This window comes from Rhodnius prolixus, unplaced genomic scaffold (genome assembly GCF_049639745.1).
Source record: "Rhodnius prolixus isolate KJV_2025 unplaced genomic scaffold, Rpr scaffold_12, whole genome shotgun sequence".
NCBI classification, from domain to species: Eukaryota; Metazoa; Arthropoda; class Insecta; order Hemiptera; family Reduviidae; genus Rhodnius; species Rhodnius prolixus.
Window position 1 is genome coordinate 15,623,112 of NW_027411635.1, and position 23,264 is coordinate 15,646,375.

Consider the following 23,264-nt stretch of genomic DNA (forward strand, 5'->3'; position numbering starts at 1 on the left):
AATTAAAAATAAAAATACTGAAGCAGATGCACTAGCAAACAGTTGCAGCACAATTAATAAATAGTGGTATCCTATATGCGGAGATAGCGGTCTATTAGACGCACGTGTCTGACTTAGCCGGTTGGGTCGCATTATCACATCCGCAGTTCAAATCCCCGCATAAAATCTCTGCAGGGGAAGATTTGTATTTGATATGAGAGCTCCCTATAGTGCACTATTTTTGAACAATTATTTTTAACGGGTTGTTTTTTTTTAATTGTAACGGAAACTTTCCAGTCCTATTTATTTTTTTCCCTATTTTGAGAAAAAGTAACTCTATATTTTTTAAGTAAAGTAAGTAAAGTAATCGCCTATTTTTTCAGGCGGGGCTTAACGTCCAACTACCATTTACTAGGTGTCGTGGACGGAGGCGAATAGCAAACGTACTTTACTATTTCTCATTAAACCATTAAATAAAATCCAAGGCCAAGACCGGGAATCGAACCCAGAACCACAATACATATTAGCTTTACAGGTCTCGCCTCTTAACCCGCTCGGCTACCGTGGCGCCTATTTTTTTTAAGTATTATTTGTATTAATGCTACATGAGTGGTCATTTCGTGCCTGTAGACTTCTTTTTACATATCGGCCGGTCTTTGGACACAAATTTTCTCTTATTAGGGACATTGTTCATCACCGGGCTCACACGTAACTTTTTTTTTTTCTTGTTCTTTGGAAGACTTCAAATATTTCTGTTAATAACTCTTATATTTCGCTGCCTTCTTTGAATCGTTAAGAATGGAAATACCACTTAGATCTCACCTATGATCTGATTAAGTTGCTTGCTTTTATACGCATTTATTTTTGGACCTTCAAAATTGTTTGCTTCTCAAATTTTCTCCTATTTTATTATTTCCAAGGATTTGAAAGATTTTCCCAAGAATTCTCCTCAGGTAACCATGCTGAACGGTCGTTATCGTTGTCTAAGGGTACGTTCACAACGGAGCTGATAGCGGAGATGATAGCAGTGATGCATCAGCGCTTATAGAATAACCTAGTACATTCTTATGTGAGCGTGCATAACGAAGCTTCGACTAGTGACTCACACTCGCTGCTATAAACGAGCATAGATGATAGAATTGAATTTTTCATTTTTCTGCTAGCTGAACTCCAGTATCGGAGCTTCAAAATGGACGTCGAAAAATTATTTAGTGCTGTCTTTACTCATTATTTTATTATTTACTTTTAAACAATATTTTGTTATTTAAATCGTGCTTACATTTATTTTCATGTGTATTTATTTGTTGCTTTTCAATCAAATCATTACTTACCTAAGAGTAATCACTAGTTTTTCTTCTATGGCTATAGGATTTCCATGACAATTTTTCCAAAGTTTTCTTAATTTTGACCTTATTTTTTCTAAAATATAGTCGAATGTGGGTGGACCCATCCTCACATATTCAAAAAAACGATCCGGATAATTTCTAAGTTCCTTATATAAATAGTGAAATTCACCCAAAGTACTTCGTTTTTTATTTATGGGATGTACATGATATTTTCTAAAGCGTTTTTTCTTTAAAATATACCATTTCGTTGCTGCTGAACATAAAAACTCTTCTTCACTTCTCGGACATGTTGCATGTATCACAGCTCTGTTGTGCACACTAATCAGCGATTATATTTTACTCTATCAGTTATCATCTCTGCTATCATCTATACTCACAGCTCCGTTGTAAACGTACCCTAACGCTCTGTACCACAGATTAGTAACCAGAAGGAACATGTTGAATATGCAACCTTGGCCTTTCTACATTCCATTATTTATTGCGTTGAAATCACCGTTCTACACTCGACAGAATACCTTTTGATTTCTAATTCTATCTTCACTGATATTAAAAAATGCCAAGCACCAAATAAAAGGAATATTAAATAGAACATTTATTTCCTATTTGTACATTTCTACAAACATTTTCCTCTCAGATGATTTATTACATATTTCAATAATACAATATGCTGATGTTTCGTTCCTGTCAGTTGTAGCAATCATCAGCTTCGCGAAAGAAGTATTTGTTGTTTTTAAACAGAGAAGAATCACCACCTCCTGGTAAATTTCAGTTTTTAACATTTACCACTTAATGTGCCTTTACTCCTCGGTTTACAACATGAGCTGAAGATTTCTTCACCATCCTAAAAAAGCATGAAATAAAGCTTTTGAATAATCAGTAAATTTGTTTTACCATCAAATAGGTATATTATAACAAAATCGGTACTTCTGAGAAAGATCACTTCCCAGAAACCTCTCTAAAAATCAAAGTTCACTAAGAAAGGTAGGATACTTCGAAACCCTCTTCTAAAAATGACTTTCCCCCCTCCCAAAAAAAATGTTATAAATGAAAGAGTGCACATTTAGTGCTTCTACAAATTTTAAAGAAAGAACCATTTTCCCAGAAACAGGTATCACTTAAGTGGCTGAGAGTGAAGCAGGTGAATCTCAGTGAATCCCGGAAACATTGATTTTTAGAGAAAAGTAATGGTTTAAAGAGTAGCTTCTGAAATAAGCCTGAAATATATCCATCTTACACAGCTGCGTCCTAGATAAGTAATACATGGTCCAGATATAGTATGGCATATAATTGCAAATACCAACGTTGGGTAGGCATTGTTTTATTTCCGATGGTTCTATTTTGAAGTACAATGAGAAGTCTATTTCTCTAGGACAGTGATGGCGAACCTATGACCCGCGCAAGCTTTTTCACTGACCCAAAATTGCTAGGCAACCATTTGTTTGTTTACGCGGGTTGATTTAGATTTTCTAATTGTGTGGATAATTTATATTCTATCTGTATTTTTTTTTGCAATCACGCATTAACACAAAAGCAATTTAAATGTTATCTATATCCTTTAGTTTGATCATTACAGTTCTAAAATGCAAATGACGACAAATGCTTTTGTAGTATTTGAAATAAAGCAAAAGTGTTTACAAAATATCAAATAAAATGTATAATTTTACTCATATTTTGTTTGTTAAAAAAATCGACAACCCAAAGCAAATAACCGTATTTAGATTTTTCTTCAAATAAAACACACTTTTTTAAGGTTTTGTTCAGTTATGTTTGTAAAAAGAGACTTCCACAGCACTTGTTTCGTCCTGTTTTACCCCGTTAAGCCAACTGAATTTTAAAGATGTTTAGTTTTGAAAATATTCAGTTTAAAATTTTTAAACTTAACTCTTGTGCAAATGGGCATTAGTGACCCACTAAAGAGCTAGTATGAACAAAATTTGACCCACGTCTCAAAAAAGTTGGCCATCCCTGCTCTAGGACAACAAACCTGCTGGTTTGTTGGTTAAATTGCTCGTATTTAAATTTAGAATAGTAGTGGTAGATTACGCGTTAAGAGGTGGATCGGGCACTTTGTGGGAATAAAAAGAAATTGAATCCCAAGCTAGATTTTTATTGGTCACCAGAGAGAAGCAAAGAACAGAGGAAGTCTACATTTAAAGAAGCTTCAGAAGATATAAAGAGATTTAAAGGAGCTGAAAAATTAAAGAAGAGTGGTTAAAAGGTGGTCCTTCAATAACATATAAGGAGAAAGAAAACCATTGTGGACAACTCACTTCTTTAGCACTATTACGGTTCTACACTGCTAACATTTTTGATCGAATACGTATGAAATCAAAGGGAAAGTTAATAAAGAAGCTGAAAGATAAAAAAAATTACAAAGGTTATACTACTAACGTGATACAATCGATGACCGGGCAGACGGATAGGCAAAGCGTACAACCTGTACAATCATCAGTCACTTTTGGAATATGTGTATCGGCATCGAAACTGATCGCCTGATAACCTGAATCGTTGCAAGCTAAATAACACTTTCCACAATTGATGCACATATCCTAAACATATTTTAAATGAAATAAATAAACAAAATAAATCAATAAATTAGACAGATTATAAGTTGTTAGTTCACACTGACATCATTTATTAAGGCTACGACTTGCTCGTTGTTATCTAATGACTTATAAGTCTTAATGAAATCCAGACTGGATCCAATGATTTCTTGAATGCTGGGCATATGTTTTGAAGGCTCGTTAACAATTCTTTTTGTCAGCTTTCCAGGTAATTCACTATTTTTCTTCAATTTGGATATCTCTTGTTCCCTCGTTTCCTGATATCTTCCAAAATAAGGTAAGGTCTAAACAGAGAAAAGTAGACGAAAATCACTAAGCAGGTAGATGTGACGAAAGAGAATTATTTACTTATAAATACAGGGTGACCAAAGTTATATGCTCCACCCACTTTTTTTTTAAACGTAGGGAAATTTCGAAAAAAGAAAAAACACGTATTTAATCACAAAAATTTTTTTTTTGAAAACGGTTAGGTTTTTCAAAAGTTATGGTAATTTAAAATATGAAAAACAAATTTCAGTTTATTGTCAAAATTACGTTATTTTTTTTTAAAGAATCTGTTCAAACTGGCCACAATTAACGGATAGGCAAGCCAAAACTCTGGACTCCCACGCTTTGCTTGTAGCAGCACTTATGGTGGCGAAGTCAAGATCTAGACAGGCTAGTTATTCAACGTTTCAGATCATCTACTGAAGCCACGGGATTAAGGTTACTGTACACTTTATTTTTTTTAGGTATCCCCAAAAAAATAGTCCATTGGGGTTAAGTCCAGAGAACGAGGTGGCCACTGGATGAGACAATGAGTCCCTAAGCACTTTTCATGGAAATTTCTGTCCATCTAATCTCGAACAACTCTCGCATTATGTGCCGGGCAACTAACTAGTTGAAAATACATATCTAGCCGACGTTGTAGAGGAACATCTTCAAACAGAACTGGCAAAATGTCTCTTAAAAAAAGTTAGATACCTTTCACCAGTTAAGTTCTCTCTGTAGAAGTATGGGCCGTTATATTAGTTAATTTCTTAAAACTCCACACCAAACGGTTGTAGAAAAAACAACCTGAACGTCGAATACCTCTAACCTGCCTACATCTTGACTTCGCCACCATAAGTGCTGCTACAAGCAAGGCGTGGGAGTCCAGAGTTTTGGCTTGCCTATCCGTTGATTGTGCCCAGTTTGAATAGATTCTTTAAAAAAAATGACGTAATTTTGACAATAAAGTGAAATTTGTTTTATATATTTAAAGTTACCATAACTTTTGCCACAATAGATCCTTGGGGTGTCGCGGTGGCGTAGGCTGAATAGCCAATTCCCCAGATGGAATCTACCATAACTTTTGAAAAACCTAACCGATTTCAAAAATTTTTTTTTTGTTTTTTTTAGGAGCTCAAATACTATTAAAATATGCAACAAAAAATATAACGTTCCATTTGAAAAACAAAAGTTGGATGCTGTATCTCGAGATACAGGGGTTTGAAAAAATGGGTCAATCACTGAAAATAAACTAGACTAAAAATGATTAAATACGTGTTTTTTCTTTTTTCGAAATTTCCCGCCGTTTAAAAAAAAAGTGGGTGGAGCATATAACTCTGGTCACCCTGTATACGTATGTATATGTATGTAACAATCATTCAAGTTATTAATTTCTTATAATTGTAAATGTTAAACATTATTTTAGACTTTATATTTGAAATAAATAAATAGGCTTTAGTATTGTATAGGCAAGGATATCCCTAAACCAAATCTAAAAAACAATAAAGCAAAAGTTGTAATTGATGCCTATATAAGCACCAACAGACTAATTTGAATTTTCATTCAAAGGGTATTTTGTAGTTCCTGTGTAACAAAAATTTCGAAAATATGACACATTTGGATTCCAAGGTAAAAAGAAAATAAGATAAGTCTCAAATTCATATCATTAACCAAGGATTGAACATAAAGATTGATTATTTGTTTGTTTATCATGTGAACTTATTTGACTATCCCAAATAAATACCTTTTGCCCTTGATTGATACTGAAAACAGATTTCCCTCGCTGATGTGGCCTGGTAGGTGGACTCTGTCCCAACCAATCTTCAAGACCCGGCAGACTTGATAAGTATAGACATGCCTTTAGTCCGCTGCAGTAGTCGTCTATTAACGTGAAATCTTGATTCTGAATGGAACTACAAATCTAAAATATTTCATAAATTTTTGATTAATTTTAAAGCTCAATTATTAGTAATAACATGAAGAGTGTATAAGCGGTGGTTGAACTGGATTCGAACTGGGGATCAACCCCACTTACAAAGCCTCGCTCTTGAACCAGTAGAACTAGACCAACAACCGCCCGTAATGACAAAGGTGTTATAAAAATCTATTAGTTAATCTAATATTTTAAAAGTGGGTATTAGCTCATTATTAAATTCCATGTCATTCAATTCCGTTTAGAGAGATTAAACAAATTTTGTAAAATTAGGATGAATATCGAACACCATAAAAGTATTCCAGGCTGGCCTGCGGGTTGGCGACTTCTGCTCTACAAACATTAGGACAGAAGATACGAGTGTCGCACACTAATACGACAGTCATCATTAGATGGCTCTCCTTCAAATCTTTCGAGTAAAATACACGTAACCATAAATAGGCAGAATTAAATATAGAGAGTTAAAAAATAATCAAGAGAAACCGCAATTCAAAATATGAAGCCGATAAAAGATTTAAAAATTTCATTAGTGCAGCTAAAAGGCTGCCATTGGGAGGAATAGAAGCGGTAGATGAGTACTATAAATACCCAAATTTTCGCACAGATGAAACTAAAAGGACAGAAGATACAGCAAATCGAAATCTGAATGACATGTACAACTTCTAAAATTTATCACAGTTTATAACGATTAGATAAATACAGATAGAAAGCAGGAGTTATGCTCAATTGTAGAGCTGAACGAGTACCATAACTGTACCACTTTGTACAGAGATAACACTAATAGGACAGGAGATACAGCCAATCGAAATCTGATGGGAATGCCCAACTTCAAAAATTTATCACCTTATAACTCTTTGAAAAATACAGATAGAAAGCTGCAGTTATGCTCAATTGTAGAGCTGAACGAGTACTATAACTGTACCACTTTGTACAGAGATAACACTAATAGGACAGGAGATACAGCAAATCGAAATCTGATGGGAATGCCCAACTTCAAAAATTTATCACCTTATAACTCTTTGAAAAATACAGATAGAAAGCTGGAGTTATGCTCAATTGTAGAGCTGAACGAGTACTATAACTGTACCACTTTGTACAGAGATAACACTAATAGGACAGGAGATACAGCCAATCGAAATCTGATGGGAATGCCCAACTTCAAAAATTTATCACCTTATAACTCTTTGAAAAATACAGATAGAAAGCTGCAGTTATGCTCAATTGTAGAGCTGAACGAGTACTATAACCGTACCACTTTGTACAGAGATAACACTAATAGGACAGGAGATACAGCAAATCGAAATCTGATGGGAATGCCCAACTTCAAAAATTTATCACCTTATAACTCTTTGAAAAATACAGATAGAAAGCTGGAGTTATGCTCAATTGTAGAGCTGAACGAGTAACATAACTGTACCACTTTGTACAGAGATAACAATAATAGGACAGGAGATACAGGAAATCGAAATCTAAGGGAAATGTACAACTTCTAATATTTATCACCTTGTAACTCTGAAAAACACACATTGAAAGCTGGAGTTATGCTCCAGAAGACTATAAAATGTTATTTGCATGCATCAACAATAAATATGTCATTCATGTATAGAATAAGTAATTGATAATAACGTCTTACCTTGCTGAATGAATATCCAAGTCCATCGGCATCTCAGTAGTTCACCAGTCCAATAGCACTTGACACTATTTAAAATAATTCACAACACTATTCGCACTAAAACTGTATATCACGCACTAAGTATAACTTAAACACAATTTATAAAATGGAACTTCACTTTAAAACGCACTAATATTCATTTTAAAAAATCACAAAAAAAAGAGTCATGACTAAAGAGTTAAAGATGGCCGCCGGAAACTGGTCTGGCTGATCAGCTGGTGGAGCGGCGAACTTTTTTTTATTTTATATATACTATTTATTATCTACCATAATAAATTTTAATTAGTTACTGTAAAAGTTTAAGCGGAAAGAAAATTTAAATCATATATGTTCATATCAATTTTTTTTATTTGCATTGATTTAATTAGTTTTCTATTTTAAAGTCACTTTAAAAATAAGTCGATGAAATAAAATCGGTAATTCACTAATTAAATTCTATTTTTGAAGATAAAGTATGAAAATAAAAAAATCGGAAAAAAAAACAAAAATTGTTTGGTCTGCTTAGATAACCTTAATTTAACAGCTGATCTGTCTGGCCAGTTACCGGCGACCATCTTTAACTCGTTTGTCGTGTCTCTTTATTACCGTGATTTTTAAGTGAATATTAGTGCGTGTTAAAGTAAAATTCTACTTTATAAATTGTGTTTAAGTTATACTTAGTGCGTGATAAACAGTTTTAGTGCGAATAGTGTTGTGAATCATTTTAAATAGTGTCAAGTGCTATTGGACTGGTGATCTACTGAGATGCTGTTGAACTTGGATATTCTTTAAATAAGGTAAGACATTAATATCAATTACTTATTGTTAAATTTCAATTTCATTTTTATTATTCTTGCATGAAAATAGGATGTTATAATTAAATTATTACTTACAAATTAATTGCTACGTCTTGACTACGTTTAGTGTTGGATAATTCTTTCATTTTGCATACTACTCTTGATTTATTCTTCTTGATGTATTCATAGATCTTTTCTTTTAAATCGAATGCAAATTCAATAATGACATTGCATTAATAGCTTCCCCAAACAGTTTTAACCAATTGATTTCTAAGCCTTTTAGATTTATTCTTAATATATTATCTTTAATCGACTACGAGTTAAAAATTAGCAATCACTGTTTACCCAAATTGTTTAATTGAATTTGTATTTCCTTCAAATTTTGAATTGCTGTATATTCTGTCCTAATAGAGTTATCTCTGCGAAATGTTGTACAATTATAGTACTAGTCCATCTCTACAATTAAGTAATATATCAGCTTTCTATCTGTATTTATCAGTGAGTTATAAGGTGTTAAAAATTGGAAGGTTTGTATTTCCTTCAAATTTCGAATTGCTGTATCTTCTGTCCTAATAGAGTTATCTCTGCGAAATGTTGTACAATTATAGTACTAGTCCATCTCTACAATTAAGTAATATATCAGCTTTCTATCTGTATTTATCAGTGAGTTATAAGGTGTTAAAAATTGGAAGGTTTGTATTTCCTTCAAATTTCGAATTGCTGTATCTTCTGTCCTAATAGAGTTATCTCTGCGAAATGTTGTACAATTATAGTACTAGTCCATCTCTACAATTAAGTAATATATCAGCTTTCTATCTGTATTTATCAGTGAGTTATAAGGTGTTAAAAATTGGAAGGTTTGTATTTCCTTCAAATTTCGAATTGCTGTATCTTCTGTCCTAATAGAGTTATCTCTGCGAAATGTTGTACAATTATAGTACTAGTCCATCTCTACAATTAAGTAATATATCAGCTTTCTATCTGTATTTATCAGTGAGTTATAAGGTGTTAAAAATTGGAAGGTTTGTATTTCCTTCAAATTTCGAATTGCTGTATCTTCTGTCCTAATAGAGTTATCTCTGCGAAATGTTGTACAATTATAGTACTAGTCCATCTCTACAATTAAGTAATATATCAGCTTTCTATCTGTATTTATCAGTGAGTTATAAGGTGTTAAAAATTGGAAGGTTTGTATTTCCTTCAAATTTCGAATTGCTGTATCTTCTGTCCTAATAGAGTTATCTCTGCGAAATGTTGTACAATTATAGTACTAGTCCATCTCTACAATTAAGTAATATATCAGCTTTCTATCTGTATTTATCAGTGAGTTATAAGGTGTTAAAAATTGGAAGGTTTGTATTTCCTTCAAATTTCGAATTGCTGTATCTTCTGTCCTAATAGAGTTATCTCTGCGAAATGTTGTACAATTATAGTACTAGTCCATCTCTACAATTAAGTAATATATCAGCTTTCTATCTGTATTTATCAGTGAGTTATAAGGTGTTAAAAATTGGAAGGTTTGTATTTCCTTCAAATTTCGAATTGCTGTATCTTCTGTCCTAATAGAGTTATCTCTGCGAAATGTTGTACAATTATAGTACTAGTCCATCTCTACAATTAAGTAATATATCAGCTTTCTATCTGTATTTATCAGTGAGTTATAAGGTGTTAAAAATTGGAAGGTTTGTATTTCCTTCAAATTTCGAATTGCTGTATCTTCTGTCCTAATAGAGTTATCTCTGCGAAATGTTGTACAATTATAGTACTAGTCCATCTCTACAATTGAGTGAAATTTCAGCTTTCTATCTGTATTTATCAGTGAGTTATAAGGTGTTAAAAATTGGAAGGTTTGTATTTCCTTCAAATTTCGAATTGCTGTATCTTCTGTCCTAATAGAGTTATCTCTGCGAAATGTTGTACAATTATAGTACTAGTCCATCTCTACAATTAAGTAATATATCAGCTTTCTATCTGTATTTATCAGTGAGTTATAAGGTGTTAAAAATTGGAAGGTTTGTATTTCCTTCAAATTTCGAATTGCTGTATCTTCTGTCCTAATAGAGTTATCTCTGCGAAATTTTGTACAATTATAGTACTAGTCCATCTCTACAATTGAGTGAAATTTCAGCTTTCTATCTGTATTTATCAGTGAGTTATAAGGTGTTAAAAATTGGAAGGTTTGTATTTCCTTCAAATTTCGAATTGCTGTATCTTCTGTCCTAATAGAGTTATCTCTGCGAAATGTTGTACAATTATAGTACTAGTCCATCTCTACAATTAAGTAATATATCAGCTTTCTATCTGTATTTATCAGTGAGTTATAAGGTGTTAAAAATTGGAAGGTTTGTATTTCCTTCAAATTTCGAATTGCTGTATCTTCTGTCCTAATAGAGTTATCTCTGCGAAATGTTGTACAATTATAGTACTAGTCCATCTCTACAATTAAGTAATATATCAGCTTTCTATCTGTATTTATCAGTGAGTTATAAGGTGTTAAAAATTGGAAGGTTTGTATTTCCTTCAAATTTCGAATTGCTGTATCTTCTGTCCTAATAGAGTTATCTCTGCGAAATGTTGTACAATTATAGTACTAGTCCATCTCTACAATTAAGTAATATATCAGCTTTCTATCTGTATTTATCAGTGAGTTATAAGGTGTTAAAAATTGGAAGGTTTGTATTTCCTTCAAATTTCGAATTGCTGTATCTTCTGTCCTAATAGAGTTATCTCTGCGAAATGTTGTACAATTATAGTACTAGTCCATCTCTACAATTAAGTAATATATCAGCTTTCTATCTGTATTTATCAGTGAGTTATAAGGTGTTAAAAATTGGAAGGTTTGTATTTCCTTCAAATTTCGAATTGCTGTATCTTCTGTCCTAATAGAGTTATCTCTGCGAAATGTTGTACAATTATAGTACTAGTCCATCTCTACAATTGAGTGAAATTTCAGCTTTCTATCTGTATTTATCAGTGAGTTATAAGGTGTTAAAAATTGGAAGGTTTGTATTTCCTTCAAATTTCGAATTGCTGTATCTTCTGTCCTAATAGAGTTATCTCTGCGAAATGTTGTACAATTATAGTACTAGTCCATCTCTACAATTAAGTAATATATCAGCTTTCTATCTGTATTTATCAGTGAGTTATAAGGTGTTAAAAATTGGAAGGTTTGTATTTCCTTCAAATTTCGAATTGCTGTATCTTCTGTCCTAATAGAGTTATCTCTGCGAAATTTTGTACAATTATAGTACTAGTCCATCTCTACAATTGAGTGAAATTTCAGCTTTCTATCTGTATTTATCAGTGAGTTATAAGGTGTTAAAAATTGGAAGGTTTGCATTTCATCATAGTATAGACTATTATTTTCAACTCGAAACAAATGGTTTTGGTTCAATCCTTAGAAAAAATATCAGAAAATTTAGGCTCTAACGACGGAGAAAAATGTGTAAACCTATTCCGCCAGAACAGAAATAATCTAACAAACCTTAACACACAATATAAAATTAATAAAATTTATATGGAACAAGTCACCCTTGAATTTAATAAACAAATAAATAATATACAAAGTAATAAATAATAAAAGGTGAAATCCTGGGATTTGAATAGTTCTTAATCACAGAATTGGAAAATAGACAGTTATAATCAAACCACCATTCTATTAAGTACAGACAATAATTCAAAACATAATGGCAATCACTTCCTTATGAGAAAAAGTTGAATAATAAATAAAGTAAGTTGATAATCAAATCTAATATTAGAAAATGTTTTAATTAAATTCAAAACCACATCGTAAATTAACCTCAAATAATTTTTTTTTTGTATTAGATATTGTGAACATGAAAATTATTATTTATTTAAAGTATCTACTGTTCCAATTTTTAAACAAATTTAATTCTTAATGAGCGGTAAAAATCAAATTAAAATCATAAAGAAGGATAGTAATAATTATAAAACGTTACGTTGCATTAAATCGCTAATTCAATATTGAACTTGAGGATAAATTTCTAGAGAATATTATCAATAATAAAGGTACCTTCATTTGTTAGTACCATAAAACTAATTTAAACTTTGTCATATCAAATAGAAAACAGTAAAATGATAATACGGGCGAAAGTAACGTGGTTATTGATTGTAACGTTGAAAATATTAATAGTCGCGCCCTGGAGCACCATTCCAACTCCAGACTACATTCTTGTGATTCCCGGTTACACTTTGTACCAGTTATAAAGTTAACTGTATCGCTTAGATTGTAGTGTAGACTTGCGATTTCAAAAAAAGAAGTTGTTTTTTAAAAAAGGGTGGTTCCCCAATCCAAACCTATAACTATTATATATCATAAGCCACAAACACAAAACCTGAACAGCTGAAGCGCCTCCTCTGAGATATTGTAGAGCAACGTTAGCCGAATCCACACCACCGATACCAAAAATGGGAAATCCAGGAAGTGCTTTTGCAATTGCCGTGACTGCCCTCAGACCGAGCGGCCGGATCGCGTTACCGGACACACCGCCGTAAGTTGTGTACCTGTTGCGGCCAACAGACGGCCAAGGAGTGCCATCCACTCGGGTGTCCATCAAGCCAGACACCGTGTTTATCGCCGACACACCGCTAGCGTTTCCTGTAAAAAATATTTTTTAAAGAAATACTACATAATTCTTACTACGGTTTTCTTTAAAGCAATTATTATAATTAAAATTTTCATTGAATATTTAATATTATTTTATGTAATATTAAAGAGGTCCTTATAAAAGCCAAATCTACTGCGGATTACTTAAGCGTCACTATCTTAAAGCGTCATTGGACTTAAATCAATTTTCCTAACTCTTAGAGATTTGAAGCGTAGATTAGATTAGTCGTATGCGTCAAATGTACTATCACAAACACCCTTAAATTTTACGCAAATTATCAATATTTAAGATGTAATACTCGTATATCAAACTCGGTTACCTTCATACGCTGCCTTGGCCAGGCTAACTATATCTGTGGTATTGGGTGTCAGTTTGATGAAGACAGGTATTTTTACGGTAGCTCTAACCCACTGAGAAATCTGCTTCACCAGTCTTGGATCCTTAAAAAATGAAAATTTGCTTAATAATGGAGGTTATTTTAAAAAAATCCATTATTCGATACTTTTTTTAAATTAATGACCGAAGCATTTTTTCGATGCAAGGCTGACCTCTATACAGGGTGTTCAGCATAAGACTACCGTTACTTCGGGAGGTGATACTGGGCATCATTTGCAACAAAAAATTCCATATAAACTATGGCTCAATTCTGCTCCGTTTTATAAATATTTTTAATTTTATGTTTTTTCATGGTAACATACTACTACTTTTTAGCAAACAGTTGCCTATATTTCTCAAACTATTAAAGCTACAGCAATTACAATAAGCTCATTAGAAAGAAGATTAAATTTCCTTTTAAATAGGCTAATTTGTATTCCAAAATAATAATATCAAGTGTTTCACTTTGTGGCCCAAACATAAGAAATAGCAAGTTTCTAATTTTTTCCAAAAACTTTGACTTCATTTTTTTCAAAAATATTACCATATATATGTAAAAAAAAAACGTGCACTAGTTTAAAAACGCTTTAATAGTTTGAGAAATATAGGCAACTGTTTGCTAAAAAGTAGTAATACCTTGAAAAAACATAAAATTAAAAATATCTATAAAACGGAGCCGAATCGAGCCATAGTTTACGAGTATATGGAATTTTTTGTTGCAAATGATGCCCAGAATCGCTTCCCGAAGTTACGGTAGTCTTATGCTGAACACCCTGTATAGTGTCCCTTGATTCAGCCATTAATAAGAAGCTGTTAGAAAGAGGAAATCTAAAAGCTAGCAGCTGGATTTGAAGCTGGGATCTCCGCCAGTAAATCAGTGGGCTAACCATTAGCTAATCTCTTCTCTCCTGATATTTTGTATTTATTTTCAAAATAAGGCCATTGTAGTTGACTATTGTAAGGCATATTTCTTCTTCTGTAAACCTTTGTTGATCCACTCCATGGTTTTGGAATGAAGTAACTACTTAGTGTAGTTTCACTTCAGTGAAGTTATTAAATTTTCTCTCACTAAAACCATATCATGGAGCGAAAGAAATGTTAGTTGGCTGGAACGAAGTCTTCTTCATAAACTGGGATCAATGCAATTCACTGCCATATAGTTCTCCCATTTAGAAGATTAGTAGCCGAAGACAAGATACTAATATCTTGCCGCAACAAATCTTATTTGCGACTTCCAAAATTAGATAACTTTGTGCCATTTTAACATACAGTGGTCAAAAAAAGTATTCATACACTAAGTTATTTTAACTACTTTATCTACTGAACTTTTGTTTCTAGGATGACTATTTCTTCAGCACTGAAATCGAAGATAGTAACAATGAATTTAATGCTCTCATTTTCTTTTATAAACACAAAGAATTGATTAAAATAAAACCCTATTGAAAATTCATGGTCTTGTTTGGAGCGAAAAATTCGAAAATTGAAATGTTCTTCCGGAAAAGAGCTCATAACCAATTTAAAGAAATCATGGACAGAAATCACGTCTCAAGAGACACTAAACCTGGTGGAATCTATGCCAAGGAGGCTTCAGGCAATAACAAATGCAAAGGGATTGCTTACAAAATATTAGGTCTTTAGTTTTGCGTTAATTGTAACATTCAGACTGAGTGTATGAATACTTATTTTGCGTACAATAAATTATTTTTCTGCTTTTTAATCAATTCTTTATGTTTATAAAAGAAAATGAGAGCATTAAATTCATTGTTACTATCTTCGATTTCAGTGCTGAAGAAATAGTCATCCTAGAAACAAAAGTTCAGTAGATAAAATAAGAAAACTTAGTGTATTAATACTTTTTTTGACCACTGTACATTTAGAATTTTGCTGAGAACATCAAAATTCATAGAAAGTCCATCGTGAAAAATTTCTTGATGAACCACTTCCTTGATAAAACGCACAGCATCGATGTCTTTGAAATGATGTCTATATTTATTTACAAAAAAACTACAAAGTATTTACAGGAGTACCAATAAAGTAATTCTAGCTCCTACACAGTCTTAGTATTATCACTAGGGAACGGATTCGTATGTATTTACATATTTTTTTCTAGGCAATTTACAGACGTTTTTCAACTAGAAGTATTCATACTGACACTTTTTAAGCCGTTTGAGTCTACTTTTATTTCACATATTTGGATGTTATCGCATATTTATACATATTTGATTAAAATAAATAAATATTTCTACATATTTAATCAAAATATGTACATATTTTTTCACATTTTTCATTTTGGGCATATTTTCATAATTGGGAGGTGGTTGACAGGAACTGTGAACCACAGACTGTAGGGCTGTGAATCACAGTGGGTACAATGGTTATTGTAATTTACACAGAATGCTGCTAAACAGTGACGGGCACTTGTTAGTTCTTTGAAGTTGTCTGACGTTGTCTGTTCTTTCAGCTCGTTCGTTGAAGTGTCCAATTCATTTCGTTCGGTCACTTAGTGTATTCTTTTTTGGGTGAAATGCCACGAACATCGGCCTCAAACAAACAACTGGTTGCTAAATATCTTCGCGAGTTTCCAGCAGAACTTTTTCGAAGTGATGGAGACATTTTGTACTGTACAGCTTGTGACAAGCGCGTTTCTTGCTCTCAACGTTCCCAAGTCACCCAACATATTGCCACCGGATCGCACATAGAGAATAAAAACAGAAAGAAAGAGAGGACGTCCTATCAAGCCTTCCTTACATCTCCATCATCAAGTAAGTCTACTCTGAGTACAGATCTGTGTCGGGCTTTGGTTAGAGCAGATATCCCTTTCCACAAACTTAAAAATCCTCATTTCAAAGGATTTTAGTTGTTACAAGTCCATCTTACGCCCAGATCGTCTTCACTTTACGTTCCAACATTTGAAATTTCATGTGGTTGCAAACAATTTCGAAGAGTGAAGTTTTCAAAATTGAAAATTTAACACATCTTTTTATAAATAGTAAAAATGTTCTTTGTTGTATAAATCATTATAACTTGTAAAAACAAATTATTTTGTTCCTAATAAATTATTATAAATTGTAAAAATGTTCTTTTCTTGTATAAATAATTATAACTTGCCCCCCCCAAAAAAAATCCATTTTCATAAAAAAAAATGTCCATTTTACTTAAATATTCCAGAAAATATTTTAAGAAAATCACATATTTTCCACATAATTGACGAAAATAAATGCATATTTTAATTAAATATTTGGCATTTTTAAATACATAAAAATCCGTTCCTTAATTATCACACAGGCTAAAAAAGAAGCAAAATTTTGATTAGAGGGAAAAATTGCATAAAAGCCTCTCTACAATGTAAAATAAAATGCTAAAGCCTAAATTAAACTAACGTTTAACTCTTTTATATTTATATTTCTTATTAATATCATATGTTCCTGTTTGTCTGTAAAGAGGTATATTCACTGTCTTGCAGTTTAGTAAGAAATCTCAGTGTACTATTTCTAATTATGTCTTTAATGTAAGTAGAGTCGGTATTTTTATGGAGCGTTTCGATATAAGTGTACCTGGGTGAGTCGGTGGCTAGTCTTAAGAATTTGTTCTGAATGATTTGAAGGAAATGATGTCTATAGAGAAGAAAGAGCACGAGTACTTGTTATTAACAATTACGTGATGACCTTCCAAATTAAGGTTTGTAATTTAAGACAATACTAATTGATTAATGACACCTTTCAATTTCACACGGACTAAGTCAAATTAAAGCGGAAGATACTTGAAGCAGTATTAAAACTGTCCGGTAGGACAGTTGTATAAGGGTTGATCGACAAAAAGTGCACGGAAAAGCGTAACGTTGAAAAACACCCAACTTTGACAATTTTTTTCTCTTTTTCTACAAAAGATAAAATTCCCAAATTTTCTTTAAAATAAAGGGCAAACCCTCCTTTATAGATGTAATTTTTTTGCAACAACCCAGATCTAATAGTTTTCGAGAAAAAAGTTGCCGAAAATGAGCAAAAACGGCTTTTCCAAAAAATGTTCTTGTTCTTGTTACCTTTTTTGTAAACAACGTAGCGCCTAAACGCGTGAACCGATTTTCATGAATGAGGTGTCATTCGATTCGGAATTTTATGTAGATGTGCCTTTTGGGGGTCTCGACCCTGTACATAGAATGGGAGAGGAGTTAGCCCCCTTAATGTAAGGCCCCCTCCAAAATTATTATTACTAATTACTCTGTAAATCTTGGCCCGATTTTGATAAAATTTGGTAGGATGATTTATTACTTAAAATGACAAATATAACGTGAAGCGGGTCGTAGTTTTTGAAAAAGTTCATCGTTGAATTGATTGTTTGAAGGGAACATAACGTTTATAGCAAAGAACCGCAACATTTATCGTGTTTTTAATCATAATATGTGGACAGGAATCTTTAAATTCTACGGAACTTCTACAGAAAAACGATTAATTTTATAGTTATAAACCCTATTAATAACAAAACGAAAATTACTTCCATTAAATACGACCAAAATTTGTTTTTATTCTAAACATAGTAATTATGGTAAAATTTTCATTCTATTCATTTAGAATTTGAGATTTAAAAGAGAAATTTTTTACCTGGCCACAAGCTAATCCCATTCCAGACTCGCCCATTCCGTGTGGGCAAGATAGATTTAATTCTAACATATCCGCTCCGGCAGCTTCCGCCTTTTGTGATAATTCTTCCCAATCTTCTTTCACAAAACCGCACATTATGCTAGCCACAATTACCTAAAAAATAAAAAAAAATATTAAATTATTAACTGATTTTTATTCGTAATTTGCAGCCAATTAATCAAAACTTTTTTTAGTTTATTCCTTCTAATTAAATAGACATTTTGGATGACCCATTTTCAGTATTATCTACAAATACATGATAAAACAGTTTAATTAGTCCCTATTTTGAAATTTTAAACCATACTTATGCAGTTGTTAAAGATAATTTTTTCTTCAATAAAATTGAGCCAAATGCTTTTTAATGCTTTGTAGTTCTTTTTAATTCGAACACTTCTTAAATTAATAAATATAAACTTTTTAATAATAAATACCTTTGTAGGGAAGTCCCTCTTTAACTCGGTAATAGATTTGCACCAATATTCGCATGTTTTCTCAGATATGAGCTCAATATTGAGGAATGAACTCTGACCTGGACCATAGATATGACCTGCTGTGGTGCCTCGCACAATACGTGGCGAAACGTTCACTACTAAATCCTAAACATTTAAAAATAAATATAGAAATACTGAAACAATCAAACGAATTTTGTAAAGAAAATCTTACAAGTTTTTTCACTCAAACAACTCTCTTTTAATGCAACTTTCAAAGTTCTAATTCTTCAACTTCTTATAGTTAATAATCTCACTAAACATCAGATGGCTTGAGAATTATAACAGATTCTCAATAAAAATACAGAGTTTCCCAAAATTATTTCGCTTACCGCCCACTTTGAGAATCAATTATTTTCTAGCGCTCCCAAAAATTTGTAACTTTACCACATCTTAAAAATCACAATCGCAATCATTACTTTAATTTAATTATAGCGTACCATATGAGTCTTATCCTATTTCTGAGTTCAAACCTCACATTTTAAATGAGACTGTTCTAATGAGACCAATAAAACGCAACTTTATAAATAATATATATTCAGATTAAAACAAACATTTCAATTTAAATTTTAAAACTAATCTAATGTGAAAGGATAAATTTGATGATTTTTAACAAGTTCGGTTAATATCAGGCTCGAATTTACTCAAAAACAGCCGTAAGTCACCACGTTCTGTAATATGCAAACGATTACTCTTTCTAGTTAGCAGCGTTGCCACAGCACTAACTCCACGTTCACATAAATACGACGATGGGAATGCTAGCAAAAAAAATCGTTGATCAATCGACCACAATCCAGGGTACAATCGCGGGATTGGCTTTTTGTAGCCAAAAATTAACGAAAAAACGAAATAATCGGCGTAGTGTAGTAGGCAGGTTTTGATTTTAGTTCAAAATATTAGAAAAACTCGAATCAGCCATTGCCTCCCTAAAAGATTTCAACACCACCAAATTTTTTCTCCAAACACCTTCTTTGAGATTTCGATGATGTCGTTTAAAGGAGATTTGGATGCCTGGGAGGTTACCTAGATGTTGGAAAGGTTCTGTACTTCATTAATTCAAAAACAGCGTTTATATTTGTTAAGTAGTAATGCAAAATTGAATTTCTACATTCAACTTGCCTATCTTTTAATTGCGTAGTTTTATTTCAAAAGATCTATTCCATCTTTTCATATGACCATAAAGTATAAAAACATTAAAGGTAAGCCTCTTTACCTCATAAGGTAAATACACAAAGTAAGATTTTAACAACTCACCTTATCTAATGCGAATGTTTTGGTAACAGCAAAGGCCCAGCCTTGCTCAAATGCCCTTCTTATCATAGAACTAGCCGTAGTCGGAGGTGCAGATGCTAGTCCAAATGGATTTTCAAATTTAACTCCGCAGATCTCCACAGATAAATCAACACTGTCGATGTTGGTATAGAACTTAGGCAAAGAAGGCGTACTATCCAACTGATGACCATTCTTCTCCTGCGGCACAATTACTTGAGGACAAGGAACTTCTGTATATAGTGTTAGTGGCATAGAAATAAAGGTAAAATTACCATGATATGTTTATGGATGTTCCAGGCAGCATTTTTACCATCATTAACCGCTTCAACGGTGGTCTCGGTGTAGCCGGTGATATCCCCTCCGCAAAAGACACCTGGCACGCTAGTGGACAAGCTAATTGGATCTAGAGAAGGCACTCCGTGTTCTGTTAGGTTGAGCGGTTTTAGAGCTTCTATAACTGCAAAACAATTAAAACTTATGACTGTTCCTTACAATATAGGTGTTTGTTTGATCCTTTTACATCCTGCATAAGTCAAATTGAGTTTGAAAAAGTCCAAAAAGATAAACTAATGTCTGCTATTCGTGGCGCTGAATCACAAGTTCATGATTACAAAAATAAGATTACATCTTGGAGGAAAATCAGCGGCTCATTACAGTGGGACTGAATCAGAGAAAGGTGCAAACCATGTCTTCGAAAAATAGATTCAAATCATCCCTGTCAAATTAGGTAAATAAAAAGGGTTAACTATCGGAATGGAAGATAATATTAGCTATAAACTTGTGCAAATCTTGAAATTGAGGAAATTCCAGCAAAACTAATAAAGATTTTCTATTTTTCCCTGTTTTCTGATTTACTGGCTCCAGAACCAACCGACCCAATGTGTATAATATACAGTTGACATTTAAATAGAGTGTTCGAAACAGAAATTAAGGAAAATCCAGCAAAACTAATTAAGATTCTCTATTTTTCCCTGTTTTCTGAACTACCGGATCAAAAAATAGCCGACCCAATGTGTACAATATACGCTCTACCTAAAAATACAATGTTCGAAACAGAAATTAAGGAAATTCCAGCAAAACTAATGAAGATTCTCCATTTTTCCCTGTTTTCTGAACTACCGGATCAAAAAATAGTCAACCTAACGTGTACAATATACGCTCTACCAAAAATACAATGTTCGAAACAGAAATTAAGGAAATTCCAGCAAAACTAATGAAGATTCTCCATTTTTCCCTGTTTTCTGAACTACCGGATCAAAAAATAGTCGACCTAACGTGTACAAAATACGCTCTACCTAAAAATACAATGTTCGAAGCAGAAATTAAGGAAATTCCAGCAAAACTAATGAAGATTCTCCATTTTTCCCTGTTTTCTGAACTACCGGATCAAAAAATAGTCGACCTAACGTGTACAATATACGCTCTACCTAAAAATACAATGTTCGAAGCAGAAATTAAGGAAATTCCAGCAAAACTAATGAAGATTCTCCATTTTTCCCTGTTTTCTGAACTACCGGATCAAAAAATAGTCGACCTAACGTGTACAAAATACGCTCTACCTAAAAATACAATGTTCGAAGCAGAAATTAAGGAAATTCCAGCAAAACTAATGAAGATTCTCCATTTTTCCCTGTTTTCTGAACTACCGGATCAAAAAATAGTCGACCTAACGTGTACAAAATACGCTCTACCTAAAAATACAATGTTCGAAGCAGAAATTAAGGAAATTCCAGCAAAACTAATGAAGATTCTCCATTTTTCCCTGTTTTCTGAACTACCGGATCAAAAAATAGTCGACCTAACGTGTACAATATACGCTCTACCTAAAAATACAATGTTCGAAGCAGAAATTAAGGAAATTCCAGCAAAACTAATGAAGATTCTCCATTTTTCCCTGTTTTCTGAACTACCGGATCAAAAAATAGCTGACCTAATGTGTACAATATACGGTTGGCATTAAAGTACAGGGTTCGAAACAGAAATTATGGAAATTCCAACAAAACCATTGAATATTTTCTATTTTTCCCTGTTTTCTGAGATACTGGCTCCAAAACCAGTCGACCTAATGTGTACAATATACGGTTGGCATTAAAGTACAGTGTTCGAAACAGAAATTATGGAAATTCCAACAAAACCATTGAATATTTTCTATTTTTCCCTGTTTTCTGAGATACTGGCTCCAATACCAGTCGACCTAATGTGTACAATATACGGTTGGCATTAAAGTACAGTGTTCGAAACAGAAATTATGGAAATTCCAACAAAACCATTGAATATTTTCTATTTTTCCCTGTTTTCTGAGATACTGGCTCCAAAACCAGTCGACCTAATGTGTACAATATACGGTTGGCATGAAAGTACAGTGTTCGAAACAGAAATTATGGAAATTCCAACAAAACCATTGAATATTTTCTATTTTTCCCTGTTTTCTGAGATACTGGCTCCAATACCAGTCGACCTAATGTGTACAATATACGGTTGGCATTAAAGTACAGTGTTCGAAACAGAAATTATGGAAATTCCAACAAAACCATTGAATATTTTCTATTTTTCCCTGTTTTCTGAGATACTGGCTCCAAAACCAGTCGACCTAATGTGTACAATATACGGTTGGCATGAAAGTACAGTGTTCGAAACAGAAATTATGGAAATTCCAACAAAACCATTGAATATTTTCTATTTTTCCCTGTTTTCTGAGATACTGGCTCCAAAACCAGTCGACCTAATGTGTACAATATACGCTTCACATAAAAATACAATATTAGTAACAGAAATTGAGGAAATTCCAGCGAAACTATGAAAGATTTTGTATTTTTCCTTCTTTTATTTTCTGAATCTTTATAAACAAAAATTCGGTAATTTTGACCACTAGGTTTCTGTTGATGTGTACTCGAGATTCTATGAGACTTTTGAGCCAACTTATAAAAGTGTCAGAACAATGATTTATACAATTCTTCTTTTTTTTTCGGCGCATCGACAGGTTTGGTCATTAGCGCTGTCTCGGTTTATAGCTTATCATCTTCCGTTCCGTTATTAAATCCTAATTTCATTGTGCTATTACGTTGTCACTCTGTACAGAGTACAATAAGGAAAACGAACAATAACAAATTCTGTTTTAAAGTTGATGTTATTTGACAAAATAACTATTTTCATACTACGTTCCTGCAATTGCAGAAAACATAATTTTTATTGCAATTAAAATATTTTAAAGTATTATTTTAACCAATAATGTATATTTATAATGTTTTAAAAATTAGATTCATTTCCATCATTTCTAAATAAAACTTATTTGTTTTTCCAATTAGAATCTCTATTGATCCAAAATAATTGAAACCTATAAAAAGA

General features: G+C 32.7%; 1 protein-coding gene across 1 annotated transcript in view; it reads right to left on the reverse strand.

The window, feature by feature from the left end:
* Positions 1-1,893: 1,893 nt before the first annotated feature.
* The window catches only part of su(r) (dihydropyrimidine dehydrogenase su(r)), a 39,251-nt gene continuing 17,880 nt past the window's right edge, over positions 1,894-23,264 (reverse strand). The window contains exons 10-19 of the mRNA XM_074143039.1: positions 20,192-20,376; positions 19,902-20,117; positions 18,591-18,755; positions 18,121-18,273; positions 13,467-13,587; positions 12,875-13,137; positions 5,883-6,059; positions 3,955-4,173; positions 3,717-3,874; positions 1,894-2,166 (exon numbers count right to left, since the gene is read on the reverse strand). Coding sequence (XP_073999140.1) covers positions 2,112-2,166; positions 3,717-3,874; positions 3,955-4,173; positions 5,883-6,059; positions 12,875-13,137; positions 13,467-13,587; positions 18,121-18,273; positions 18,591-18,755; positions 19,902-20,117; positions 20,192-20,376 — 1,712 coding nt within the window. The 3' untranslated portion in view covers positions 1,894-2,111. The remainder of the gene's footprint in view (positions 2,167-3,716; positions 3,875-3,954; positions 4,174-5,882; positions 6,060-12,874; positions 13,138-13,466; positions 13,588-18,120; positions 18,274-18,590; positions 18,756-19,901; positions 20,118-20,191; positions 20,377-23,264) is intronic.